Below are 25,041 nucleotides of genomic sequence, written 5' to 3' on the forward strand. Positions count from 1 at the left end.
CAAAATGGTGAAGTTACAGCAAAGGATTACATCCATGCTAAATGGAGAAGTAAGTATGCTACACATTAAACAAAGCAAATCTATAGACAACAAACTAGGTCAAAGTCCCACAGTCCTGCCAAATTCCATCATAATTGGGCACGAACAATCAAACAACTAACTGGAACACAAGGGTCCACATATATCCCCATTATCAATGGCAAGGCCACTAAACTTTATATCTCATTATAACCTTTGTCACCACGGACGAAAGAGTTGAACTCCAGAGGAGAGGGGAGTCTGACTGTCCTCGACATCAAGAAGCATTTATCTAACATAAGAATGGCATCAAGGAGTCCGAGCAAAACTAAAGTCAATAGGAATCAGGGAAAAATCTTAGCGCTGGTTCAAGTCAAACGTAGCACAAAGGGCAAATGATTATGGTTATTGGAGTTCAGTTATCTCAGCCAGAGGACACCTCTGCAGGAGTTCCTCATGATAGGATCCTAGGTCCCACCACCTTCAGACGCTTCATAAATGACCAATAAGATCACCAATAACATTATATGTGGACTGCACAATCTGAGCACCATTTACGACACCTCAGGCACTAAAGCAGCCCATATCCACATGCAACAAGATCTGAACAATATCCTAGCTTGGAAAGATAAGTGTCAGTTAACGTTCAAGTAACACAACTGCTGGGTCAGTAAATTTGCAGACGATACGAAGATTGGTGAAGTTGTGGATAGTGAGGAAAGCTGTTGTTGGCTGCAAAGGGACTTAGATAGGATATGGGCTGAGGAGTGGCAGATGGAGTTCAACCCTGTCAAGTGTGAGGTTGTCCATTTTGGAAGGACAAATAAGAATGCGGAATACAGGGTTAACGGTAGGGGTCTTAGTAAGGTGGAGGAGCAGAGGGATCTTCGGGTCTATGTTCATAGATCTTTGAAAGTTGCCACTCAGGTGGATAGAGTTTGTAAGAAGGCCTATGGTGTATTAGCGTTCATTAGCAGAGGGATTGAATTCAAGAGTCGTGAGGTGATGTTGCAGCTGTGTAGGACCTTGGTAAGGCCACATTTGGAGTACTGTGTGCAGTTCTGGTCGCCTCATTTTAAGAAAGATGTGGAAGCTTTGGAGAGGGTGCAGAGGAGATTTACCAGGATGTTGCCTGGATTGGAGAATAGGTCATATGAGGATAGGTTGACAGTGCTAGGCCTTTTCTCATTGGAATGGAGAAGGATGAGGAGTGACTTGATAGAGGTTTATAAGATGATCAGGGGAATAGATAGAGTAGACAGTCAGAGACTTTTTCCCCAGGTACAACAGCGTGTTACAAGGGGACATAAATTTAAGGTGAAGGGTGGAAGGTATAGGGGGGATGTCAGGGGTAGGTTCTTTACCCAGAGAGTGGTGGGGGTATGGAATGTGCTGCCTGTGGGAGTGGCAGAGTCAGAATCATTGGTGACCTTTAAGTGGCAATTGGATAGGTGCTTAAGCTAGGACAAATGTTTGGCACAACATCGCAGGCCGAAGAGCCTGTTCTGTGCTGTATTGTTCTATGTTCTCCAACAAGACAGCATCTAACCTTCATGCCTTGATATCCTTGATAATATTACTATTGCTAAATTGTCAACAATCAACACCCTGTGGGATACTATTAACCAGAAACTGAACTAGATTAGCTATATAAATACTTTGGCTACAAGAGTAAGTTACGGGCTAGGAAACCTGCAACAAGTAACTCACCTCCACTCTCCCCAATGCTGATCTACCATCTGCAAGGCAAAGATCAGGAGTGTGATAAAATACTCACCATTTTCCTGGATGACCACAGCTCCAACAACACTCATGAAGCTCGACACCATTCAGGACTAAACACAGGACTGACACTCCATTCATCCCCTTCAACGTTCACTCCCTTTACCACCAATATACAGTGGCAGCAATGTGTACTATATACATAACGCATTGCAGTAATTGACTCTAAAAATCCTCCATCAGGAACTTCCAATCTAATGATTTCCACTACTTAAGAACAAGGGTAGCAGATGCATTGGAATACCATGTCTTGCAAGTTCCATTCTAAACTACTCACCATTCTAGTTTGAAATTACATTGCTGTTTCTTCACTGTCGTTGGTTCAAAATCTTAGAATTCCCTTTCTAATAGCCCTGTGGTTGAACCAGCAATCCAGGGACTGCAACACTTCAAGAAGGCAGCTCACCACCAGCTTCTCCAGGGAAATTAGGGGTTAACAATAGACACTGGCCTAGCCAGCAAAATCCACATCCCAAGATAACATTATTTAAAATGCTACACCAGCAGCCTAAGAATTGAGAGACAATGGTAAAGTCAAAAACAGGCAGCCAGTGTTGACAATGAACAAATGGAAACTGACTACACTATGTTCTCAGATGATGTTATCTGGAATGGTCAAAACTGATGTTTCTAAATAGAGCACTCGTGTTGAAAAATCATAGTTCTGATGATGACGACAAAAAGATTTACTTAAAGGGAGACATGAAAGGTGTCACCAGGACAACACACAAGTTTCAATTGTACCTTTTTCTTTGTAGGATAAGCAGAACACTGCACTGCAGACTTCGCAAATGCTACTCTCTACTTCCTCTTGATCATATGAATTACATCAATTATACTTTGAATTCTTTACAGTTACACGATCCATCTCTGACTCATCCCTTGCTGGATTCTTTTTCATATTAGAACAGCAGTGACAGCTTAAATTTATTTAATTTCAGTTGAAATATGCAGAATTGATCATGTGATACCAAATGAAGGTTGTGGCTTGGACTGGATGGTTTGAGTTTTAGGGAGAGGCTACTTTCCCTGGGGCATCAGAGGTGAAGGGTGACCTCATAGAAATTTATAAAAACATGAGGGGCATGGATAGAGTGAATACCCAAGGCTTTCTTCCTAGCATGGTGAAGTCAAAACTAGGGGCATAGGTTTAAGGTGAGAGGGGAAATCACTGAATCCTAGAATCCTTACAATGTGGAAGCAGGTCATTCGACCCAAAGATTGAAAAGGGACCTGAGGGATAACTTTTTCATACAGACTGTGGTGTGTGTATGGAACAAAGTGGTGGAGGCAGGTACAATTACAACATTTAAAAGGCATCTGGATGGGTACATGAATAGGAAGGGCTGAAAGGGATATGGGCCAAATGGGACTGTGTCACATTGGGATGCCCGATTGGCATGGATGAGTTGGATGGAAGGACGCTGTATGACTCAATGACTCTAAATGAAGCAGAACAGTAGTAAGTGAAAAAAAACAAACCATCTCATAATGCAAGAAACAAAAATAAATGTTTTAAATAAATGTTTCTGTAAATTAGTTAACGTCTTCAAATTTGTTGTAACTAAACTGTGAAAATCAACCTACGTAGCTATTGGTGTTATTTCCATTACAATGAATCTGGAGGACTCTTTACTAACACTATGAAAGAGATACTTAAATACTTCATTCAAAGATCAATGCTTGGAACACTCTCAAATCATGCTTTATTACAAGAAATGCGAGAACATAGCTAATCTTGTATCTTTTCAGTACTTTAATCACTTACGTCTGAACAACTACACATTTTGCTCCAAAACAAGAAAAAGCTTTTTAAACGCTTTGAACTGAAAAACTAACATCTTGAGGTTTAAATAGTTGTTATGAAGTCAGCATATTAAAAGATTATACAAATGTGCACTTTGTTTTTATGCAGGTTGTGGTGGAAACTAAGTACAAATTTCAAGGTGATTCATCAAAAGGTGAGGTTTCATTATCTGCCTCACTAAGTGCAGAGAACAAGTACTTCCTGCAAGAAGGTGGTTCTGAAAAACAAATACAGCTCAGTGAGTAAGTTATTCCAGCTCCTGGAAATGAAGTTATCTACAACAGTCCTGCCTGGCTGCCCATGTTCTGCTTAACTTATCAGCCATTAGGCAATAAAGCTGTCATAGATTCATAAATGCCTAGATCATATAAGAAAAATTGGCTTTATTAAAATTAAGTAGTTTTCCAATTCAATCATTAACCTTGGTGACTGCAGTTAAATAATACAATGCTGACTAATGGCTGGGCACTGAATATTCCTCACAGACGATCAAAAGCAACAGTTTGCAAGAATGGTTCCAGAGAATGACACAGCTAGGAGGGAAGTTTGGAGAAGATGAGACTGTTCTCCTTGGACAACACGCAGGGCTATGAGGAAAATTCATGTGATTGGCACAAAATGAAAATATTCAGAGAGCCAATGCTAACACAATAGGACGGATGGCCTCCCTCTGCATCATAACAATTCTGCGATTCCACGGCTCTATGAATGTGAAGAATGTGAAAGTGCGGATTCTTGTGGAATAGCTTTGCAGATACTTGTCATCTCCAAGCTTTACAGAAGAACCCACTCTGCCTTTGAGAGACTTGAAATGGAATGGCAGTAGCATCAATGTGGGACATTGAACGCAATTCCAACTCTGAACTTGCACTTTCTCGCAGAGAGTTCAGGAGTCAGAATCTTGGTTGATACTGGGGCGGCACGGTGGCTCAGTGGTTAGCACTGCTGCCTCACAGCACCAGGGGCCAGGGATGGATTTTACCCTCAGGCAACTGTTTGCTTGGGATTCCTCCAGGTGCTCTGGTTTCCCCCCCACTGTGGAAAGACGTGCAGTTTAGGTAGATTGGCCATTCTAAATTGCCCTTAATGTCCAGAAATTTGTAGGCCAGGCGTGCAGCATTCAAGACAGACGACCCAGGCCTATACACAAAATCCAGAAATGACCTCCACAAAGACATCAGGAATGCCAAGAGGCAGTACCGGACCAATTCAAAGGCCCAAACCAACCATACACACTCCTGCTACCTGTGGCAAGACCTAAACAACATTCCGGAGATACAAAATGAAGCAGAGAAAGATAATGAACAAAGACACATCCTACCTGATGTGCTCAATGCCTTCTATGCTTGGTTCAAGCAGAATGCCAGCGACGAGGTGTCACCTGCCCCGTTAGTCCTAGACACACCTGTGCCCACTGTCACAGCTGCAAACATCAGATCAGTCTTCCTAGGAGTCAACCCAAGGTCCCAGACGGAGACTCCAGCTGAATACTTAGATCCTGTGTGGATCAGCTGGCAGAAAAATTCACTGACATCTTCAACCATCCCTCCTACATGACGTAGTCCCTACCTGCTTTAAGACCACCATCATCCCAGTACCAAAGAACCAAATGCAACATGCCTTAATGACTACCACCCAGTGACTCTGACCTTCATAATCATGAAGTGCTTCAACAGACTGATCATGGCCCACATCAACTCTAGTCTCTGAGCCTGCCTCGATCCTCTACAATTTACCTACTGGCAAAACAGGTCGACAGTGAACAACATTTCCCCAGCCCTGCACTCATCTGTAGAGCATCTGGACAACAAGGACGCCTATCTCCGACTCCTGCTCACCGATTATAGCTCCGCTTTCAACACCATTATCTCTTCCAGATTGATCTCAAAACTCTGAAAACTAGATCTCGGCTCCACCCCGTGCAACTGGATCCTCAGCTTTCTGACCTACAAACCACAATCAATGAAGATAGACAAGGATACTTATTCAGCCCCCTACTGTACTCCCTGTATATAACTGTATTGCCAAATGCCAAATGAATACCAACTGCACGTTTACTGACAACACTACCATGGAACGATGAATATTAAACAATGACAAGGCAGAATACAAAGTAGATAGATGGCTTGATGATGTGGTTCAATGATAAAAACAGAAGACAACCTCTCATCTATGGACTCAATTTACACAACTTGTTGCCAAGGAAAAGCTGCCAGCATCATCAAATATCCATCCCACCCTGGTAATACTTTCCTACAACCTCTTCCGTCTGGCAGAAGTTACATAAACATGCTGGTGCATATATTCAAGCTTAAGAACAACTCCCCAGCCATTATTAGACTGATGAACGGACTCTCTAACTTCAAGTATTGCTGATCTTGTTAATATTGATCTGGCCTAGCGCACACCCTGTGTGATGCAACCAGTATGCCTCTGTCCAAGGTTTTTTTTCACCCAATGATCTGTACATCCTAACTTACTATGATCTGCCTATACTGCTCGTAAACAAAGTTTTTCACTGTACTTAGGTGTACGTGACAATAAATCAAATCAAATCAAAGTGAAGAGTGGATCTGGGTGGGATGCTCTTTGGACAGTCGGTGTGAACTCAATGGGCCAAATGACCTGCTTCCACACTATATGAAATAGATTCTATGAAATCTATGAAATTTACACTCCTCTTTTCTCAGGTTATGCCAACTCTTGTCCTTTGGTGCACAGCATCACAGATGCCAGTCTTTAACCAATTCAATTCACTTCTCAGCATTTCAATAAAATGGCTAAAAACATTGCATGTTGAGAAGAGGAAGGTTTGAGGAAGTGTCACTGGACCCGAAACTTTAACTCTGATTTCGGTCCACAGATGCTGCCAGATCTGCTGAGCTTTTCCAGCAATTTCTGTTTGTGGATACTAAGACGACCATGGGCCCAGTCATCATTCTGACAACAGTACTTAAAATGAGTGCTCCACAACTTGCCGCATCCTTAGCCAAGCTGTTCCAGTGCAGTTACAACAGTAGCATTTATATGACAATGTGGAAAACTGGCCAGGGTGTCCTGGTATTAAAAAAAATGGAAGATCCAATTCAGCAATGACAGTCTAATTATAGAGTCACAGAGTCATACCGCACAGAAACAAACCCTTCAGTCCAACCTGTCCATGACGAACATAATCCCAAACTAAACTAGTCCCACCTGCCTGGTCCTGGCCAATATCCCTCCAAACCTTTCCCAAATATCTTTTAAACGTTTTAATTGCTCCCACATTCACCACTTCTTCAAGAGGTTCTTTCCACACGCGAACCATCTTTTGTGTAAAACATTTGCCCTTCATGCCTCTCCCCTCTCACCTTGAACATGACCCCTATTCGTGAAATCCTCCATCCTCGGGAAAAGACAACTACTATTTACTCTATTCATACCCCTCACTATTTTATAAATTTCTATAAAAGGTCACCTCTCAACCTCGTACACTCTAGGTGGAAAAAGAAATCCCAGCTTTTCTTTATAACTCAAACCTTCCATATCCGACAACATCCTGGTAAATCTCTCCTGAACCCTCTCCAGCTTAATAATATCCTTCCTATAACTGGGTGACCAGAACTGGACACTGTATTCCAGAAGAGGCCTCAACAATGTTCTGTATAATGTCAGCATGACTTCCCAATTCCTATACACAAAGAACTGAGCAATGAAAGCAAGTGTGGTAAATGCCTTTTTAAAAACCCTGTCCAAATGTGAGACAAACTTCAAAGGATTATATAGCTGAACCCCTAGCTCACTCTGTTCTACAACACTACCTAAGGCCCTACCATTAATTATATAAACCTTATCATTATTTGTTCTACCAAAATGCAATACCTCACATTCATCCAGATTGAATTCCATCCGCCATTTTTCAGCTCATTGACCCGTTTGATTAAGATCCTTTTGTAATCTTAGAAACCATTCTTCACTGTCTACTATGTGACCAATTTTAGGGTCGGCTGCAAACTTACCAATCATGTCTACTGTATTCTCATCCAAATCATTTATATAAGTGCCAAACAAAAAAAAAAGAAGAGGACCCACAGTGCTGTTGGTGACAGGTCTCCAGTCTGAAAAGCAACCCTCCACTGCCACTCTTGTCTCCTGCTGTTAAGGCAATCATTTATCCAATTAGCAAGTACACCTTGAATCTCATGTGACCTAACTTACTAATGAGTCTATCATGCAGAACCTTGGAGAAGGCTTTACTAAAGTCAGTTTACTTTTCATCATTAGCAAAGAGATAGGAGGGGTTGTTGGCAGTGCTATTAAGTGGGGCTTGCAAAAGTATAAGGTAAAAACAATGACTGCAGATGCTGGAAACCAAATACTGGATTAGTGGTGCTGGAAGAGCACAGCAGTTCAGGTAGCATCCAACGAGCAGCGAAATCGACGTTTCGGGCAAAAGCCCTTCATCAGGAATAAAGGCAGTGAGCCTGAAGCGTGGAGAGATAAGCTAGAGGAGGGTGGGGGTGGGGAGAGAGTAGCATAGAGTACAATGGGTGAGTGGGGGAGGAGATGAAGGTGATAGGTCAAGGAGGAGAGGGTGGAGTGGATAGGTGGAAAAGAAGATAGGCAGGTCGGACAAGTCAAGGAGACAGTAACTGAGCTGCAAGTTTGAAACTAGGATGAGGTGGGGGAAGGGGAAATGAGGAAGCTGTTGAAGTCCACATTGATGCCCTGGGGTTGAAGTGGTCCGAGGCGGAAGATGAGGCGTTCTTCCTCCAGGCGTCTGGTGGTGAGGGAGCGGCGGTGAAGGAGGCCCAGGACCTCCATGTCCTCGGCAGAGTGGGAGGGGGAGTTGAAATGTTGGGCCACGGGGCGGTTTGGTTGATTGGTGCGGGTGTCTCGGAGATGTTCCCTAAAGCGCTCTGCTAGGAGGCGCCCAGTCTCCCCAATGCAGAGGAGACCACATCGGGAGCAACGGATACAATAAATGATATTGGTGGATGTGCAGGTGAAACTTTGATGGATGTGGAAGGCTCCTTTAGGGCCTTGGATAGAGGTGAGGGAGGAGGTGTGGGCACAGGTTTTACAGTTCCTGCGGTGGCAGGGGAAAGTGCCAGAATGGGAGGGTGGGTCGTAGGGGGGTGTGGACCTGATCAGGTAGTCACGGAGGGAACGGTCTTTGCGGAAGGCGGAAAGGGGTGGGGAGGGAAATATATCCCTGGTGGTGGGGTCTTTTTGGAGGTGGCGGAAATGTCGGTGGATGATTTGGTTGATGCGAAGGTTTGTAGGGTGGAAGGTGAGCACCAGGGGCGTTCTGTCCTTGTTACGGTTGGAGGGGTGGGGTCTGAGGGCGGAGGTGCGGGATGTGGACGAGATGCGTTGGAGGGCATCTTTAACCACGTGGGAAGGGAAATTGCGGTCTCTAAAGAAGGAGGCCATCTGGTGTGTCCTATGGTGGAACTGGTCCTCCTGGGAGCAGATACGGTGGAGGCGGAGAAATTGGGAATACGGGATGGCATTTTTGCAAGAGATAGGGTGGGAAGAGGTATAATCCAGGTAGCTATGGGAGTCAGTGGGTTTGTAAAAAATGTCAGTGTCAAGTCGGTCGTCACTAATGGAGATGGAGAGGTCCAGGAAGGGGAGCGAGGTGTCAGAGATAGTCCAGGTAAATTTAAGGTCAGGGTGGAATGTGTTGGTGAAGTTGATGAATTGCTCAACCTACTCGCGGGAGCACGAGGTGGCGCCAATGCAGTCATCAATGTAGCGGAGGAAGAGGTGGGGAGTGGTGCCGGTGTAATTACGGAAGATCAACTGTTCTACATAGCCAACAAAGAGACAGGCATAGCTGGGGCCCATACGTGTGCCCATGGCTACGCCTTTGGTCTGGAGGAAGTGGGAGGATTCAAAGGAGAAATTGTTAAGGGTGAGGACCAGTTCGGCCAAACGAATGAGAGTGTCAGTGGAAGGGTACTGTTGGGGATGTCTGGAGAGGAAAAAACGGAGGGCTTGGAGGCCCTGGTCATGGCGAATGGAGGTGTAGAGGGATTGGATATCCATGGTGAAGATAAGGCGTTGGGGGCCGGGGAAATGGAAGTCTTGGAGGAGGTGGAGGGCGTGGGTGGTGTCTCGAACGTATGTGGGGAGTTCCTGGACTAGGGGGGAATCGGACAGTGTCAAGGTAGGTAGAGATGAGTTCAGTGGGGCAGGAGCATACTGAGACAATGGGTCGGCCAGGGTGGTCAGGCTTGTGGATCTTGGGAAGGAGGTAGAACCGGGCAGTGCGGGGCTCCCGGACTATGAGGTTGGAAGCTGTGGGTGGGAGATCTCCTGAGGTGATGAGGTTCTGTATGGTCTGGGAGATGATGGTTTGGTGATGGGGCAAAAGTATAACCTGCTCACCTGATGCTCAGTCTGGCTTGCACCAAGGCCACAAGAATCCTGACTTTATTACAGCCATAGACAGAACATGGACATAAGAGTTGAATTTCAACAGTGAGAGGAGAGTGACTGCCCTTGATATTAAGGAAGTATTTGACCCAGTATATCATCAAGGAGCTCCAACAAAAGGAGTCAATGAAAATCGGGGGGAAATATACTCCACTGGTTGGAGATTAGAGTTGAAAAGTGTGGAGCTGAAAAAGCACAGCAGGTCAGGCAGCAAACGACAAGCAGGAGAATTGACATTTCAGGTATAAGCCCTTCATTAGGAATGGGGGTGGGGGCACTGAGAGATAAATAGGACGGTGGGGGTGAGGGAGAAGGTAGCTGGGAAGGCGATACATAAGTGGGGAGGTGACGGTGACAGGTCAGAGGGGAGGATAGGTGGGAAGGAAGATGGACAGGTAGGACAGTTCAAAAGGGCAGTGCTGAGTTGGAGGGTTGGATCTGGGATGAGATGGGGGAAGGGAGATGAGGAAACTGGTGAAGTCAAAGTTAATGCCGTGTGGTTGGTGGGTCCCAAGGCGGAAGATAAGGCATTCTTCCTCCAGGCGTCGGGTGGCGAGGATTTGGCAGTGAAGGTGGCTTAGGACCTACATGTCTTTGGCGGAGTGGGAGGGGGAGTTGAAGATACCAGCCACAGAGCGGTGGAATTGTTTGGTCCGTGTTTCAAGAGATATTCCTTGTAACGTTCCATGAGTTAGCGTCCTGGCTCCCCAATGTAGAGCGCAACAGACACAGTAGATGAGGTTCTGGATGTAGGTTTGCTCACTGAGCTAGGTTAGTTTTCAGACAGTTCATCACCCTACAAGGAAACATCATCAGTGAGCCTCCAGATGAAACACTGGTGGCATGGCCTGCTTTCTATTTGTGTTTAGGTTTCCATTGGTTGGTGATCTCATTTCCTGTGGTGATGTCATTTCCCATTCTTTTTCTCAGGGGATGGTAAATGTGGTCCAAGTCAACGTGTTTGTTGATAAGAGTTCCGGTTGGAATGCCAGCCTTTTAGGAATTCTCATGCATGTCTCTGTTTGGCTTGTCCTAGGTTGGATGTGTTGTCCCAGTCGAAGTGGTGTCCTTCCTCATCTGTATGCAAAGATACTAGTGAGAGTGGGTCATGCCTTTTTGTGGCTAGTTGATGTTCATGTATCCTGGTGGCTAGTTTTCTGCCTGTTTGTCCAATGTAGTGTTTGTTACAGTTCTTGCAAGGTATTTTGTAAATGACATTAGTTTTGCTTGTTGTCTGTATTGGGTCTTTCAAGTTCATTAGCTGCTGTTTTAGTGTGTTGGTGGGCTACCATGTTGCCAAGAGGTCTGAATAGTCTGGCAGTCATTTCCGAGATGTTGAAATATTAGAGCGGGTAGGGTTTCTAGACGTGTTTTGTCTGCTTGATGAGGTGCTTGGATGTGCAAGAAAACCTCTGCCAGATGTGGAAGAATCTTTTGGGGCCCTGGACAGAGGTGAGGGAGGGAGGGAGGTGTGGATGGCAGGGGAAAGTGCCAGGTGTAGAGGGTGGGTTGGTGGGGGACACGAACCAAACAAGGGAGTCACAGATGGAATGGTCTCTGCGAAATGCTGATAGAGATGGGGAGGGAAATATATCTCTGGTGGTGGGGTCTGATTGTAGGTGGCAGAGGATAATGCGCTGTATCCAGAGATTACTAAAGTGGGTGATGAGGACCACAGGGGTTCTATTCTTGTTGTGGTTGGAGGGGTGGGGTTCAAGGAAGTGGAGGAGATGCGCTGCAGAGCATTGTTGATCATGTGGATGGGGAAATTGCAGTCCTTGAAATAGGAAGCTATCCAGGATGTCCTGGAGTGGAATTGCTCCTCCTGGGAGCACATATGGCAAAGACGGAAGAATTGGAAGTAAGGGACAGCATTTTTACAGAAGGGGGTGTGGGAGGAGGTGTAGTTCAGGTAGCTATGGGAGTCAGTGGGTTCGAAACAGAAATGTGTGTTGAGTAATAGCCAGAGATGGAGAAGTCCAAGAAGGGGAGAGAGGGGTCCAAGATGGTCCAGTTGAAGTTGAGGTCAGAATGGAAGGTGTTTGTAAACTTGATGAACTATTCGAACAGTACATCAACTCTCCCCTCCAACCTATCACCATCACCCTTCCACCTGCATCGACCTATCACCTCCCCAGCGACCTTGGCCCTCACATTTATCTGAGCCCCCATCCTCCCCCCACATTCCTGAAGGACTTATGCTCAAAACATCAATCATCCTGCTCCTCAGATGCTGCCTGACCGGCTGTGCTTTTCCAGCACCACACTTTTCAACTCTGATGCCTGCATCTGCTGTCCTCACTTTCTCCTAGTCCACTGGTTAGAGTCATATCTAGTATAATTAAAGTTCCTATGTGTAGTGTGCTAGGTCCCACGATCTTCAGCTGGTTCACTAATAACATTCTCTTGATCATACATTCAGAAATGGAGATATTTGCTGATTATTGCACAATATTCAGCAGCAGCAACACCTCAGATAGCAGTTTGGATCCATATGCAACAACACTTGGACAATATCCATGGTGGAGTTGATAAATGGTAAGTAACATTTGTGCCACAATGTGACAGGCAATGGGAGTCTCCAATAGGAGAGAATTTAACCATCACCCTTTGCTCAATCCCCTATCAATATATTGGGGATTGCAACTGACCAAAATTGAACTGGACAAGCAATATAAATGCAGGTTAGAGGCAAGGAATTTTGCAACAAGTAAGTTCGCTCCATTCTCCCCAAATCCTATCCACTATTTACAAGAGACATGTCCAAAATGTAATGGAATATTCTCCACTTGATCCAGTAGTACTCAAAAAGTTTAAGACTACCACGCATAAGCAACCCACTAAACTGGCACCTTATTCATCATCTTCAACATTTACTCCCTTCAGAGGCTCAATGACAGTACTGTGTACCATCTACAAGATACACTGCAATGACTCACCAAAGCTCCTTTAAAAACACCTTTCTAAGCCATGGCTTCGACTACATAAAGGGATCAGTGCAGCAGATACAGAGGAACACCACCAGCTGCAAGTACTCGTACCAGCCTGATGTGGGATTATATCATCGTTCTTTCATGGTCTTTAAATCAAGTGTTGCAACTCCCTTCCCAAGAGCACTTGGATGGTCCTATGCTCCAAGCGTTGCATTAATTCAAGAAAGCAGCTAACCACTGCCTTCTCCAAAGGCAATTATGGATCAGCAATATATGCTAAGCTAGCAAGCGGCAAATGTAGCCACTGAACAAATTAAAGAGGTTCAGTGTACACTACATTCTGAGTAGTGTTCTAATTTTATCCATGGCTGCTTCTTTAATTTCTATACTCAGCGATATAGATGTACAGAAACTGACCCTTCAATCCAACTCGCCCATGCCGACCAGATATTCCAACCCAATCTAGTCCCACCTGCCAGCACCTGGCCCATATCCCTCCAAACCCTTCCTATTCATATACCCATCCAAATGCCTCTTAAATATTGCAATTGTACCAGCCTCCACCACTTCCTCTGGCAGCTAATTCCATACACGTACCGCCCTCTGCGTGAAAAAGTTGCCCCTTAGGTCTCTTTTATATCTTTCCCCTCTCACCCTAAACCTATGCCCTCTAGTTCTGGGCTCCCCCACCCCAGGGAAAACACTTGGTCTATTTACCCTATCCATGCCCCTCATGATTTTATAAACCTCTATAAGGTCACCCCCTCAGCCTCTGACACTCCAAGGAAAACAGCCCCAGCCTATTCAACCTCTCCTGATAGCTCAAATCCTCCAACCCTGGCAACATCATTGTAAATCTTTTCTGAACCTTGTCAAGTTTCACAACATCCTTCTGATCAGAGCAAGACCAGAATTGCACGCAATATTCCAACAGTGGCCTATCCAATGTCCTGTACAGCCGCAACATGATCTCCCAATTCCTGTACTCCATACTCTGACCAACAAAGGAAAGCATTCTAAATGCCTTCTTCACTATCCTATCTACCTGCGACTCCACTTTCAAGGAGCTATAAACCTGCACTCCAAGGTCTCTTTGTTCAGCAACACTCCCTCGGACCTTACCATTAAGTGTCTAAGTCCTGTTAAAATTTGCTTTCGCAAAATGCAGCACCTCATATTTATCTAAATTAAACTCCATCTGCCACTTCTCAGCCCATTGGCCCATCTGGTCCAGATCCCATTGTACTCGGAGGTAAACGTTTATCGCTGTCCACTACACCTCCAATTTTGGTGTAATCTGCAGACTTACTAACTGTACCTCTTATGCTCACATCCAAATCATTTATATAAAATGATGAAACGTAGTGGACCCAGCACCGATCCATGTGGCGCTCCACTGGTCACAGATCTTCAGTCTCCACCACCACCCTCTAAACTTTCCACTTTTGAGCCAGTTCTGTATCCAAATGACTAGTTCTCCCTGTATTCCATGAGATCCAGCCTTGCTAACCAGTCTCCCATGGGAACCTTGTCGAACACCTTACTGAAGTCCATGTAGATCACATCTACCGCTCGGCCCTCATCAATCCTCTTTGTCACTCCTTCAAAAAACTCAATCAAGTTTGATTTCCCACGCACAAACCCATGTTGACTATCCTGAATCAGTCCTTGCCTTTCCAAAGACATGTACATCCTGTCCCTCAGGATTCCCTCCAACAACTTGCCCAACACCGACATCAGGCTCACTGGTCTATCCTAGCTTATCCTTACCACCTTCATTAAACAGTGGCACCTCGTTAGGCAACCTCTACTCTTCTGGCACCTCATCTGTGACTATCGATGATACAAATATCTCAGTAAGTGGCCCAACAATCACTTCTCTAGCTTCCCACAGAGTTCTAGGGGACACCTGATCAGGTCCTGGGGATTTATCCACTTCTATGCATTTCAAGACATCTAGCACTTCCTCCTTGTAACATGGACATTTTTCAAGATGTCACCATCTACTTCACTACATTCTATATCTTCCATGTCCTCTTCCACAGTAAATGCTGATGCAAAATACTTGTTTAGTATCTCCCCCAACTCCTGTGGCTTGACACAAAGGCCGCCTTGCTGATCTTTGACGGGCACCATTCTCTCCCTAGTTACCCTTATATCCTTAATATATTTGTAAAATCCCTTTGGATTCTCCTTAATTCTATTTGCCCAAACTATCTAATTTCTCCTTTTTGCCCTCCTGATTTCCCTCTTAAGTATACTCCTACTGCCTTTATACTCTAAGGATTCACTCGATCTATCCTGTCTATACCTGAGATAGGCTTCCTTCTTTTTCTTAACCAAAACCTCAATTTCTTTAGTCATCTAGCATTCCCTATACCTACCAGCCTTTCCCTTTCACCCTAACAGGAATAGTGTCTCTGGATTCTCGTTATCTCATTTCTGAAGGCTTCCCATTTTCCAGCCGTCCCTTTACCTGCGAACATCTGCCTCCAATCAGCTTTTGAAAGTTCTTGCCTAATACCATCAAAATTGGCCTTTCTCCAATTTAGAACTTCAACTTTTAGATCTGGTCTATCCTTTTCCATCACTATTTAAAATATAGAATTATGGTCGCTAGCCCCAAAGTGCTCCCCCAATGACACCTCAGTCACCTGCCCTGCCTTATTTCCCAAGATTAGGTCAAGTTTTGCACCTTCTCTAGTAGGTACATCCACATACTGAATCAGAAAATGTTCTTGTACACACTTAACAAATTTCTTTCCATCTAAATCTTTAACACTATGGCAGTCCCAGTCTATGTTTGGAAAGTTAAAAATCCTCTACCATAACCACCCTATTATTCTTACAGATAACTGAGATCTCCTTACAAATTTGTTTCTCAATTTCCCTCTGACTATTAGGGGGTCTGTAATACAATCTCAATAAGGTGATCATCCCTTTCTTATTTCTCAGCTCCACCCAAATAACTTTCCTGGATGTATTTCCAGGAATATCCTCCCTCAGTACAGGCGTAATGCTATCTCTTAACAAAAATGCCACTCCCCTCCTCTCTTGCCTTCCTTTCTGTCCTTCCTGTAGCATTTGTATCCTGGAACATTAAGCTGCCAGTCTTGGTCATCCCTGATCCACGTTTCTGTAATTGCTATGACAACCAGGACCCATGTTCCTAACCATGCCCGGAGTTCATCTGCCTACCCTGTTAGGCCTCTTGCATTGAAATTAATGCAGTTTAATTTATCAGTCCGACCTTGTTCTCTGCTTTGTCCCTGCTTGCCCTGACTGATGACTTGCTTTATGTTCTCAACTGTACCAGTCTCAGATTGATCTCTTTCCCCACTATTTCCCTAGGATGCACCCCCCCCCCCCCCAACTTACTGGTTTAAATCCTCCCGAGCAGCTCTAGCAAATCTCCCTGCCACTATATTAGTCCTCTTCCAATTTCAGTGCAATCCGTCCTTCTTGTACAGGTCACTTCTACCCCATAAGAGCATCCAAAGATCCAAAAATGTGAATCCTTCCCCCATACACTAGCTCCTCAGCCATGCATTCATCTGCTCTATCCTCCTATTCCTGCCCTCACTAGCTCATAGCACCAGGAGTAATCCAGATATTACTAGTCTTGAGGACTTCCTTTTTAAATTCCTGCCTAACTCTGTAATCTCCCTTCAGAATCTCAACCCTTTCCCTTCCTATGTCATTGGTTCCAATGTGTACTATGACCTCTTGCTGGCCCCTCTCCCTTGTGAGAACATTATGCACCCTCTCTGAGACATCCTTGATCCTGGCACCAGGAAAGCACACACCATTCTGATTTTTTGCTGCTGGCCACAGAAACGTCCGTCTGTACCTCGGACAAGAGACGCCCCAAACACAATTGATCGCTTGGAACCCGACATAACCCTGGCTGCATTAGAGCCAGTCTCAATAGCAGAAACTTGGCTGTTCGTGCTAAGTTCCCCTGAGAATCCATCACCCCCTACATTTTCCAAAACAGCATACCTGTTTGAAATGGGGACAGCCACCGAAGACTCCTGCACTAACTGCCTACTCTTTTACCTTTCCTGGAGTTAACCCATCTATGTGACTGTATCTGCAACTTTTCCCCCTTCCTATAACTGCCATCTATCACATCCCCTTGCTCTTGCAAATTCCTCATTGCCTTTAACTATCTCTACACCTTGAAAATAAATGTGTTAGTTTAAAACTCTCTTGATTCGGACTACAACAGATCTCCAAATAGCATGCAGGTCATGCACCTGAACACTGAATGTATTATCTAAAGTTGTAAATATTTCCTGTCATGATAGAAAAGGGAATGTTTTCACACCATTCACAACCAAGCACTTCTTCTCAAAACAAGTCGACACCAGGCATAATGGCATATACTTACGCACAGCAACAACTTTAGGCTTAAGGTGTAGTAAAGTTTGACAAACATGCTAGCAGGTTGCCAGACTCTCCAATGCTACCCAAGTCCGTAACCAATATGGCAAGATTATTTTAAAGTGCAGTAATATAGTCTCTGGACATCTTGTAGTGCAATGTGTAGTATCCCTGCATCTGAGCACAAGGCTCCAAGTTCAATCCCCGACCCAAGACCCAACCAAGGACATTGTCACAAAAACTTGGACACTGAGGGAACCATAAATACCATCGGCACAGACTCTAGATTAGCCATTATACATTCTGGATGATGATCCAAACCATAAGCATAACACTTGGATCACTGAAGATTCTTTGCATCACTGTTTCATTGTCAATTTCAGAGCTATGCAATTATAAAGAAAACTAATATACAAGATTTATATCAAAATATTTCAACAACATGCACATTCATTTAAGAAAAGGCTCGAGAGAGGGAAAAAGGGGTCGGTTGGAAAAATTTTTAACAATGCTTTATCAATCACAGTACTTGTTTTAAAAAATCAACTTTATTTTAAATTGCAGATACGATTCTGCACTTTGCTGGACAAATATTTGATGTCCACTTCTCACTGCTAAAATTGATACAAACCAACGGACAGAAAATCTCAATTAAAATGTAGAATTTAGCTTGCAAAAATTTACTGAAATGTTAATCTTAACTGCTCACAGTAGGGATTTACCAGCCACTGCACACAATAAATAAAGTCACATTAATATCAAGTGATGAGCACTGCACTTTCCTCTTTTCATGCTCTCCATTATGCATTAATTCTTTTCTTAAAGGCAGTAGCTTTTACAGTTATGACTTTAACAATACTTAATTAGCTGTGAAGCATTTTGAGTTGTCCTGGAGGTTATGAACTGGACATGAAGTGATGAGATGGAGTTATTTAATGAAAAAGTTCATAGTAAAAGGATCCTCCAGCAAAGAGTGACTTTGGCATGCCAGAATTTCAAATTCAACTTGAGGACAAGAAATGTGAGCCCTATACACGTGCTCTGGTAGTAAACAAAGGTAATTATAGAGACACGAGTACATATAATAGCCCTCGGGACAGAAAAGTAGAACAGTTGATGAACAGTGACAGACATTTGATGAGACATTCAATTCCTCCCAACTAAAATAAATTCCAGAGGAGGAAAAATTATAAATGGGTGGGAAAAACATCCATAGCTAAGCAAACAAGTTAAATATAACATAAGAGCAAAAGCTAAGGCATATTATATTGCAAAGGTCAGTGGCAAGTGAAAGGATTCGGAAACTTTTAAATGCTAACAAGGTGTTACTAAAAAAGTAGTAAAAAGGTCAAAGGTTCAGTATAAAAATGGATAGCAATAGCATCTATAATATGAAAAAAAGGAAGAGATTAGCTAGAAAGAATGTTGGTTCCTTAGCGGATGTGATTAGGGATTTAATACTGGAGAACACAAAAATGACAGAAACACTAAATCAATATCTTGCCTTGGTTTTCACAGTGAGGACAATGAAACAATGCAAATAGTAACAGGTAATGCAGAGATTATTGAAAAAGAGGAACTTTACACAACTGGCACCAGTAGTGAAAATGAACTGAGCAAACTATTTGGATTAAAGGCAGATAAGTCCTGAGGGCCTAATAGCCTACATCTGAAGGTGTTAAAGGAAGTGTCAGCAGAGATAGTAGATTGGTTTGAATACTCCCAAAATTCCTTGGATTCTGTAAAGATTCCAGTAAATTTAATGCTCTTAAATCGAAAAGGGAAGCAGAAATTAAGAAACGTTAGACTAGTCTATTTAACATCTGTGGGAAATATTGGAATCCATTATTAAGGAATTGGTAATGCGAAATTCAGAAAAGTTAGCCATTTTGGTCAGAAGATTAAAAATGCAGCTTACAGTGTTATCTAAATGGAGAAAAACGTTAAAGTACAGAGGGATCTGGGTGCATGAGTCACAGCAAGTTAAAATACAGGTACAGCAGGCAAAAAGGAGGGCAAGTGGACAAGGCAGACGCAGAGCAGCTGTTGCCTCTTGTAGAACAATCTAGGTCAGGAGCTCATAGTTTTACGCTAAAAAGTGGCAAATTTTAGACAGAGGTGAGGAATTATCTCTCTTCAAGTGTCATGAATCTCTGGTGCAGAAGACACTAATAAATGTTTTAAGGAGGAACTAAACAGATATTTAATTAGTGGTGGATTGAGGAGTTATGGAGAATGGGCAAGAAAATTGAGTTGAGACTAAGACAAGATCGGCCATGATTATATTAGATGGCAGAGCAGGATCGAACTCTTAGTTCTGCTCTTAGTTCTTATGTAAATCAGCATTTTCTCCAGGTTTAGATATTGCATTTATATACCCTATGACATTTTGATACAGATCCTGGTTTTATTAACTGCACTCTCAACATGCCCTGCCTGCCAGAAGGTCTTGTTAACAGTTGTGTCCAGAATCTCACCATTATACTTTAAATTGGTGCGACCAGATCATTAAAAATGCTTAATGACCTGACTGTTTGAAATATTCACAGCCTATTAGATAAATAAATGCAAAACCAGGGAATTACAAGGTGTGAATGATGGATGGAAACTGCCTGTAAATCTCAATGTGCCAGAACGAGCACACCCTTTTAAACTGGTAAATTTCTATGCTTGCTGAACTGGCTGAAATATTCACAATGCTACTTTATAAACAGCTCCTTATCTGAGTAAAGAATGCAAATATTAGCACTATTTGTCTTGTGCAGTATATGCTTTTGTTCATCCACATGACAAAGTGTGTTGTGGGATAGTTAGTGTCAGTATGCAACTTCAGAAAGATACATATCAAAAGCAAGCAAAAGTACTGAGATGATTGCCTGGAAGGACTGTATTAGAATATTTATCACCTATTCAATTAAATCTCAATAGGCTGGAGAAATCTTTGCAAAGAGTAGATTCTTTTTTGCTTCTTTGCAGAGCAGTTATTCAAATTTGACTCTTCCACCTCACACTTGGCCCCCAACCTGCCAAAAATATGTCAATTTGGGAATACAGTCTGTTCATATGTTGGCACCATGTCTAGACCAGACAGAAATCTTGCCACTCAATCCTCTACATTTTAACAAATAAAAAAGGGTCAGAAGAAGTGTGATTTAAAAAAAAACTGTTAAGTGATAGGAAACAAAGTAACTGTTAATTTTTTTGGACAGGAGGTGTTTTAGATGTAAGGTTCCCCAGGAATCAGTCCTTGCTTTTCCTCACGTATTAATAATCTAGGCCTTTGTGTATGCAGGACAATTTCCAAGGTAGAAAATTTGGAAGCACTGCAAATCATAGGGAGGATAGTGTAAACTTCTAAAGGACATTGACAAGTTAGTGGAGTGACACCAATTGATAGATGGCAGATAAAGTTGAGATATCATCTTGTTGAACATTGATGCAAAGTTGAAGGGCTGAATGGCCTACTTCTGCTTCTCATTTGGACACACACTTGACTTCAACAGGAGTATTACATACAGTTTTAGGTCACACTCTTCAGGAAGGATATTATGCTTTGGAGAGTGCAACAAAGGCTTACAAGCATGGTTCCAGGGATGAGAAATTTCAGTTATGAAGGTAGATTGGAAAGTGAGATGGTTTCCTTGAGGAGGAAAAGGCAAAGAGGAGGTGTGATAGAAGTTAACAAAATCATGAAAAAGTCATGAAAAATGTTTTTAATTCATCCATGCGAATAAGGCATTCCCTGGCTAGGCCAGCATTTATTGCCCATCTTGCCCAGTTAAGCGTCAACAATATTGCTGTGGGTCTAGAGTCACACATAGGCAAGAATGGCAATTTCCTTTCCTAAACGACATTAGTGAACCAGATGGGTTTTCCTGAGCACAATTTGTCCACACTGACCAGATATCCTAGATAAATCCAGTACCGTTTGCCAGCATTTATCCCACCAAACCCTTCTTACTCATAAGCCCATCCAGATGCCTTTTATGTGTTGTAATTGTACCAGTCTCCACCACTTCCTCTGGCAGCTCATTCCATGCACTCCTCGCCCTCCGCCTCCGACACTCCAGTGAAAATAGCCTCAGCCTATTCAGCCTCTCCCTATAGCTCAAACTCTCCAAATCTGGCAACATCCTTGTAAATGTTTTTTCTGAACCCTTTAAAGTTTCACAACATCCTTTCTCCAGCCTCTCTATCCTCTCTTGCACAAAGTACTCTGAAAACAGCCTAGCCAGTGTCTTGTACAGCTGCAACATAACTTCGCAATTCCTATACTCAATGCACTGACCAATAAAGGCAGGCATACAAAATGCTGCCTTCACTATCCTATCTACCTGCAACTCTACTTTAAAGGAACTATGAGCCTACACTCCAAGGTCACTTTGTTCAGCAACACTCTCCAGAACCTCACTAATTGAATGTATAAGTTCTGTCCAGATGTACCTTTCCAAAATGCAGCACATCACATTTACCTAAATTAAATTCCATCTGCCACACCTCAGCCCACTGGCCCATCTAATCAAGATTCCATTGTACTCTGATGTCACCTCCTTCACTGTTCAATACACCTCCAATTTTGGTGTCAGCTGCAATTTTACTAACTATACCTCCTATGTTCACAGTCAAAAAGTGTGGTGCTAGAAAAGCACAGCAGGTCAGACAGCATCCAAGGAGCAAATAATTGACATTTCGGACATAAGGCATTCATCAGGAATGTTGAGGGGGAAAAGAGCTGACATGAGGAGGGTAAAATACTATTGACATTATAATCAACAGTAAATTGAGATAAATCTCAAACTCAAAGTACTCAGACTTGCTGAGTATTTCCAATACTATTATGTTTTTATTTCAGATGCCCAATACTTTAATTTAAACCTGAAACTCACCTGTCTGCTGGAAAACCAGAATTTTCTTTCATGAAAGGTGGAAAGGTACACAGCATATAACATTCCACTTGCAATTGCTGCCCAGCTGCCAAAGAAAATCTTTACCCATTGATGAACTGCAGCTGCAAGACATTAAAAAAACTTGCAAACAAATAGAAAACAAAGAAGCTTCAGACGTAGTCTTTTAAGTTATTAAATACAGACTAAAACACAAAATAATTTGTGTGTATATATAAAGACAACTACTTGGAATTGTTGAAAACAACAGTATAAATTAATATGGTTAACTTTTACAATTAATGTCTCATTTCCCCCTTAAGGTCAAGGCCAAAATAGTTGCAATTTAGCTCAGTGCAACAGATTCACTCATTGTTTCTGAGTTAATTTTATTTAACCTTTAAGTTATAAATTAAAGTTATTGTCTAGTCCTACTTGACTGCTTATTTATAAAACCATTCTGTTCCATCAATGACTTGTGCATAGAAGGACAATTAAATGTAATTATAATTTTAAATTATTGATAATTGTTCAAATAAAATCACAACTAAGTTTGTACAGCCCCGATATGCAGTAAGGGATAATTGTTCTTCCAACATGCATTGATTTTGTCTTTTTCTTATATCAAAAGCTGGATTCCCAGAATTATTCTAAACATCAAACATAAATTGTTTCATTCTGAAAACAATGTCAATTTTAAATTGTTCAAATTTAAAACAGCAGAAACTCAAAGTTGTCGTGCAGCAGGGAGAGATTTAAATAATCAAACAGAGCTGGTTCACATGGTGGAAAAAAGGTATATGGCCACTGTGAAACTGATAATGCACTTCAGTTTCCAGTCATTTTATATGTATCCCAAACTTACAAAATGACAAAAATCAATTCAGCAATACTTTTAATATGAGATATTTGCAAGCACTTTTGGGAAAATTTAATTCTGTGACATACATACGTTTATGAAAATTGGGAACACTATGAATACTGATAAAACAGCAGAGGGATGTAGGAAGAATGCAGCATTACATTAAAGTATACTACTCCTATCTTTGGTCAGAGCTGTGTCAATTTTCTGAGAGAAGGTTTTCAGCTAAACCTAAGTGAGCAGTTAGATAACATGGTGCTGAAAGTGGTACCACATTTATTTCTATTTGTTTTGGAAAAATAATCGAAACCAATGTGGCTTGGAATTATATCTTTTGAGAAATTTTGGAAATCACATGCACTCAAGTGAAGAAGTGACTCTTGTTTGAGACCGGTCAGTTTGAGAAATTATACAGGGAGAAAGCGAGGACTGCAGGTCAGAGTCGAGAGTGGTGCTGGAAAAGTACAGCAGGTCAGGCAGCATCCGAGGAGCAGGACAATTGATGTTTCGGGCATAAGCCCTTCTTGGTTCGTCGATTCTCCTGCTCCTCAGATGCTGCCTGACCTGCTGTGCTTTTCCAGCACCACACTCTGGACTGAGAAATTACACAGGCAATCACATTCAACAGTAAAAGTAACAACTGCATCTTTTATGTCCTTAGCACCTTTGGGCTAATAAACACTTACAACAGCAGGAAATTACAAGCTTGGTCCAAAGGTTAGGTTTTTATGGAGGGTCTTAACGGAAAGTGAGGAGGAAGCGAAGTTTTAGTGTAATGTCTGAAAGCAAGGCCAGAAATGGTGCAGGGATTAAAGTTGGGCATGCTCAAAAAAAAACGAAAGGAACACAAACATCTTGGAGGGTTGTATGGCTATTTAGTTGGAGTTGTGAAATGTCATTGAGAAGGTAAGAGTGAACTGGCTTCTTGAATACAACCAAGTGACTTTGCTAGATCATATCAGAGTCAACCACATTGATTAGAGTCTGGGGATGTATGTAGGATATACTGTGTCAGGGTGATGTAGCATAGGAAAGGATATCTATGACTGAATCTCCAGAGAAGATAATTGCATGAGATGAAATAAGTGGAGAACAGTGGAGGCAATCACATCCAACAGTAAAAGAAAATCATCTTGTGCTTTAGAGCACCTTTGGGATAATAAAACTTCAAGGTACAGATTATTTTTTAAAAAGCCCAACAGGTCCAACATATTCCCTCTGGGGTGAAATGAAGCAGCAACAAACCCAGAGAACCCTGCACATCTTGGAAATATTCAGGACTGGATAAGACAGAACAGAGAGGCTTTTGAGCAAATCAACTGAGGCCTTAATGGAGTAAACAAAGTGCAAAGTGCAGAGGTGAACTTAAGAAAGCAATTAGGAGTGCAAAGAGAGATATTAAAGAAATCTAGGCAGGTAAGATTAGGGAGAAAACCAAGATATTTTATAAGTATATCAAAGGGGAGGCAATGACCTAGACGTACTGTCACTGGACCACTAATCAATGTTTAAGTCCCTATGGCAGAATTTAAATTCAATGAATATCTGGAATTAAGATTCTAATAATGACAATGAAATCATTGCCAATTGTTGGAAAAACCCAACTGGTTCACTTCAGTCCTTCAGAGAAGTAAATCTGCTTTGTTTACTTGGTCTGGCCTATATGTGACTCCAGACCCAAATTAATGTGGTTGACTGTCAATTGCACCCTTAAAAAGCAAGCCGCTTAGTTCTAACAATCACTATAAAAATATCTAAACAAAGAAACAAAACCAGATGGAACACCTGGGGAATTATAGACCAGATACTCTGATGGAAGGGAAAACGGAGAGAAAATGCTGAAGAATTAATTTCCACTTGGACAGGCATAGCTTTGTCAGAGGAAGAACATGCCAAACGGATTTGATTGTTTTTTTTTGAGAAGGTTACCAGGTGTGTAGATGAGGT

The 25,041-nt window shown here is 42.5% G+C and overlaps 1 protein-coding gene across 5 annotated transcripts in view; it reads right to left on the reverse strand.

The window, feature by feature from the left end:
* LOC140477041 (probable C-mannosyltransferase DPY19L4) overlaps nt 1–25,041 on the reverse strand; it is a 99,225-nt gene that overhangs the window by 65,305 nt on the left and 8,879 nt on the right. For 4 of the 5 annotated variants that reach the window (XM_072570204.1, XM_072570208.1, XM_072570205.1 and 1 more), the window contains exon 3: nt 22,236–22,357. In XM_072570204.1, the coding sequence (XP_072426305.1) occupies nt 22,236–22,357 (122 nt within the window). Of the gene's footprint in view, nt 1–22,235; nt 22,377–25,041 lie in introns of all 5 variants that reach the window. The other variant, XM_072570207.1, reaches the window with a different exon arrangement.

The sequence above is a fragment of the Chiloscyllium punctatum genome, chromosome 5, assembly GCF_047496795.1.
Source record: "Chiloscyllium punctatum isolate Juve2018m chromosome 5, sChiPun1.3, whole genome shotgun sequence".
Classification (NCBI taxonomy): domain Eukaryota; kingdom Metazoa; phylum Chordata; class Chondrichthyes; order Orectolobiformes; family Hemiscylliidae; genus Chiloscyllium; species Chiloscyllium punctatum.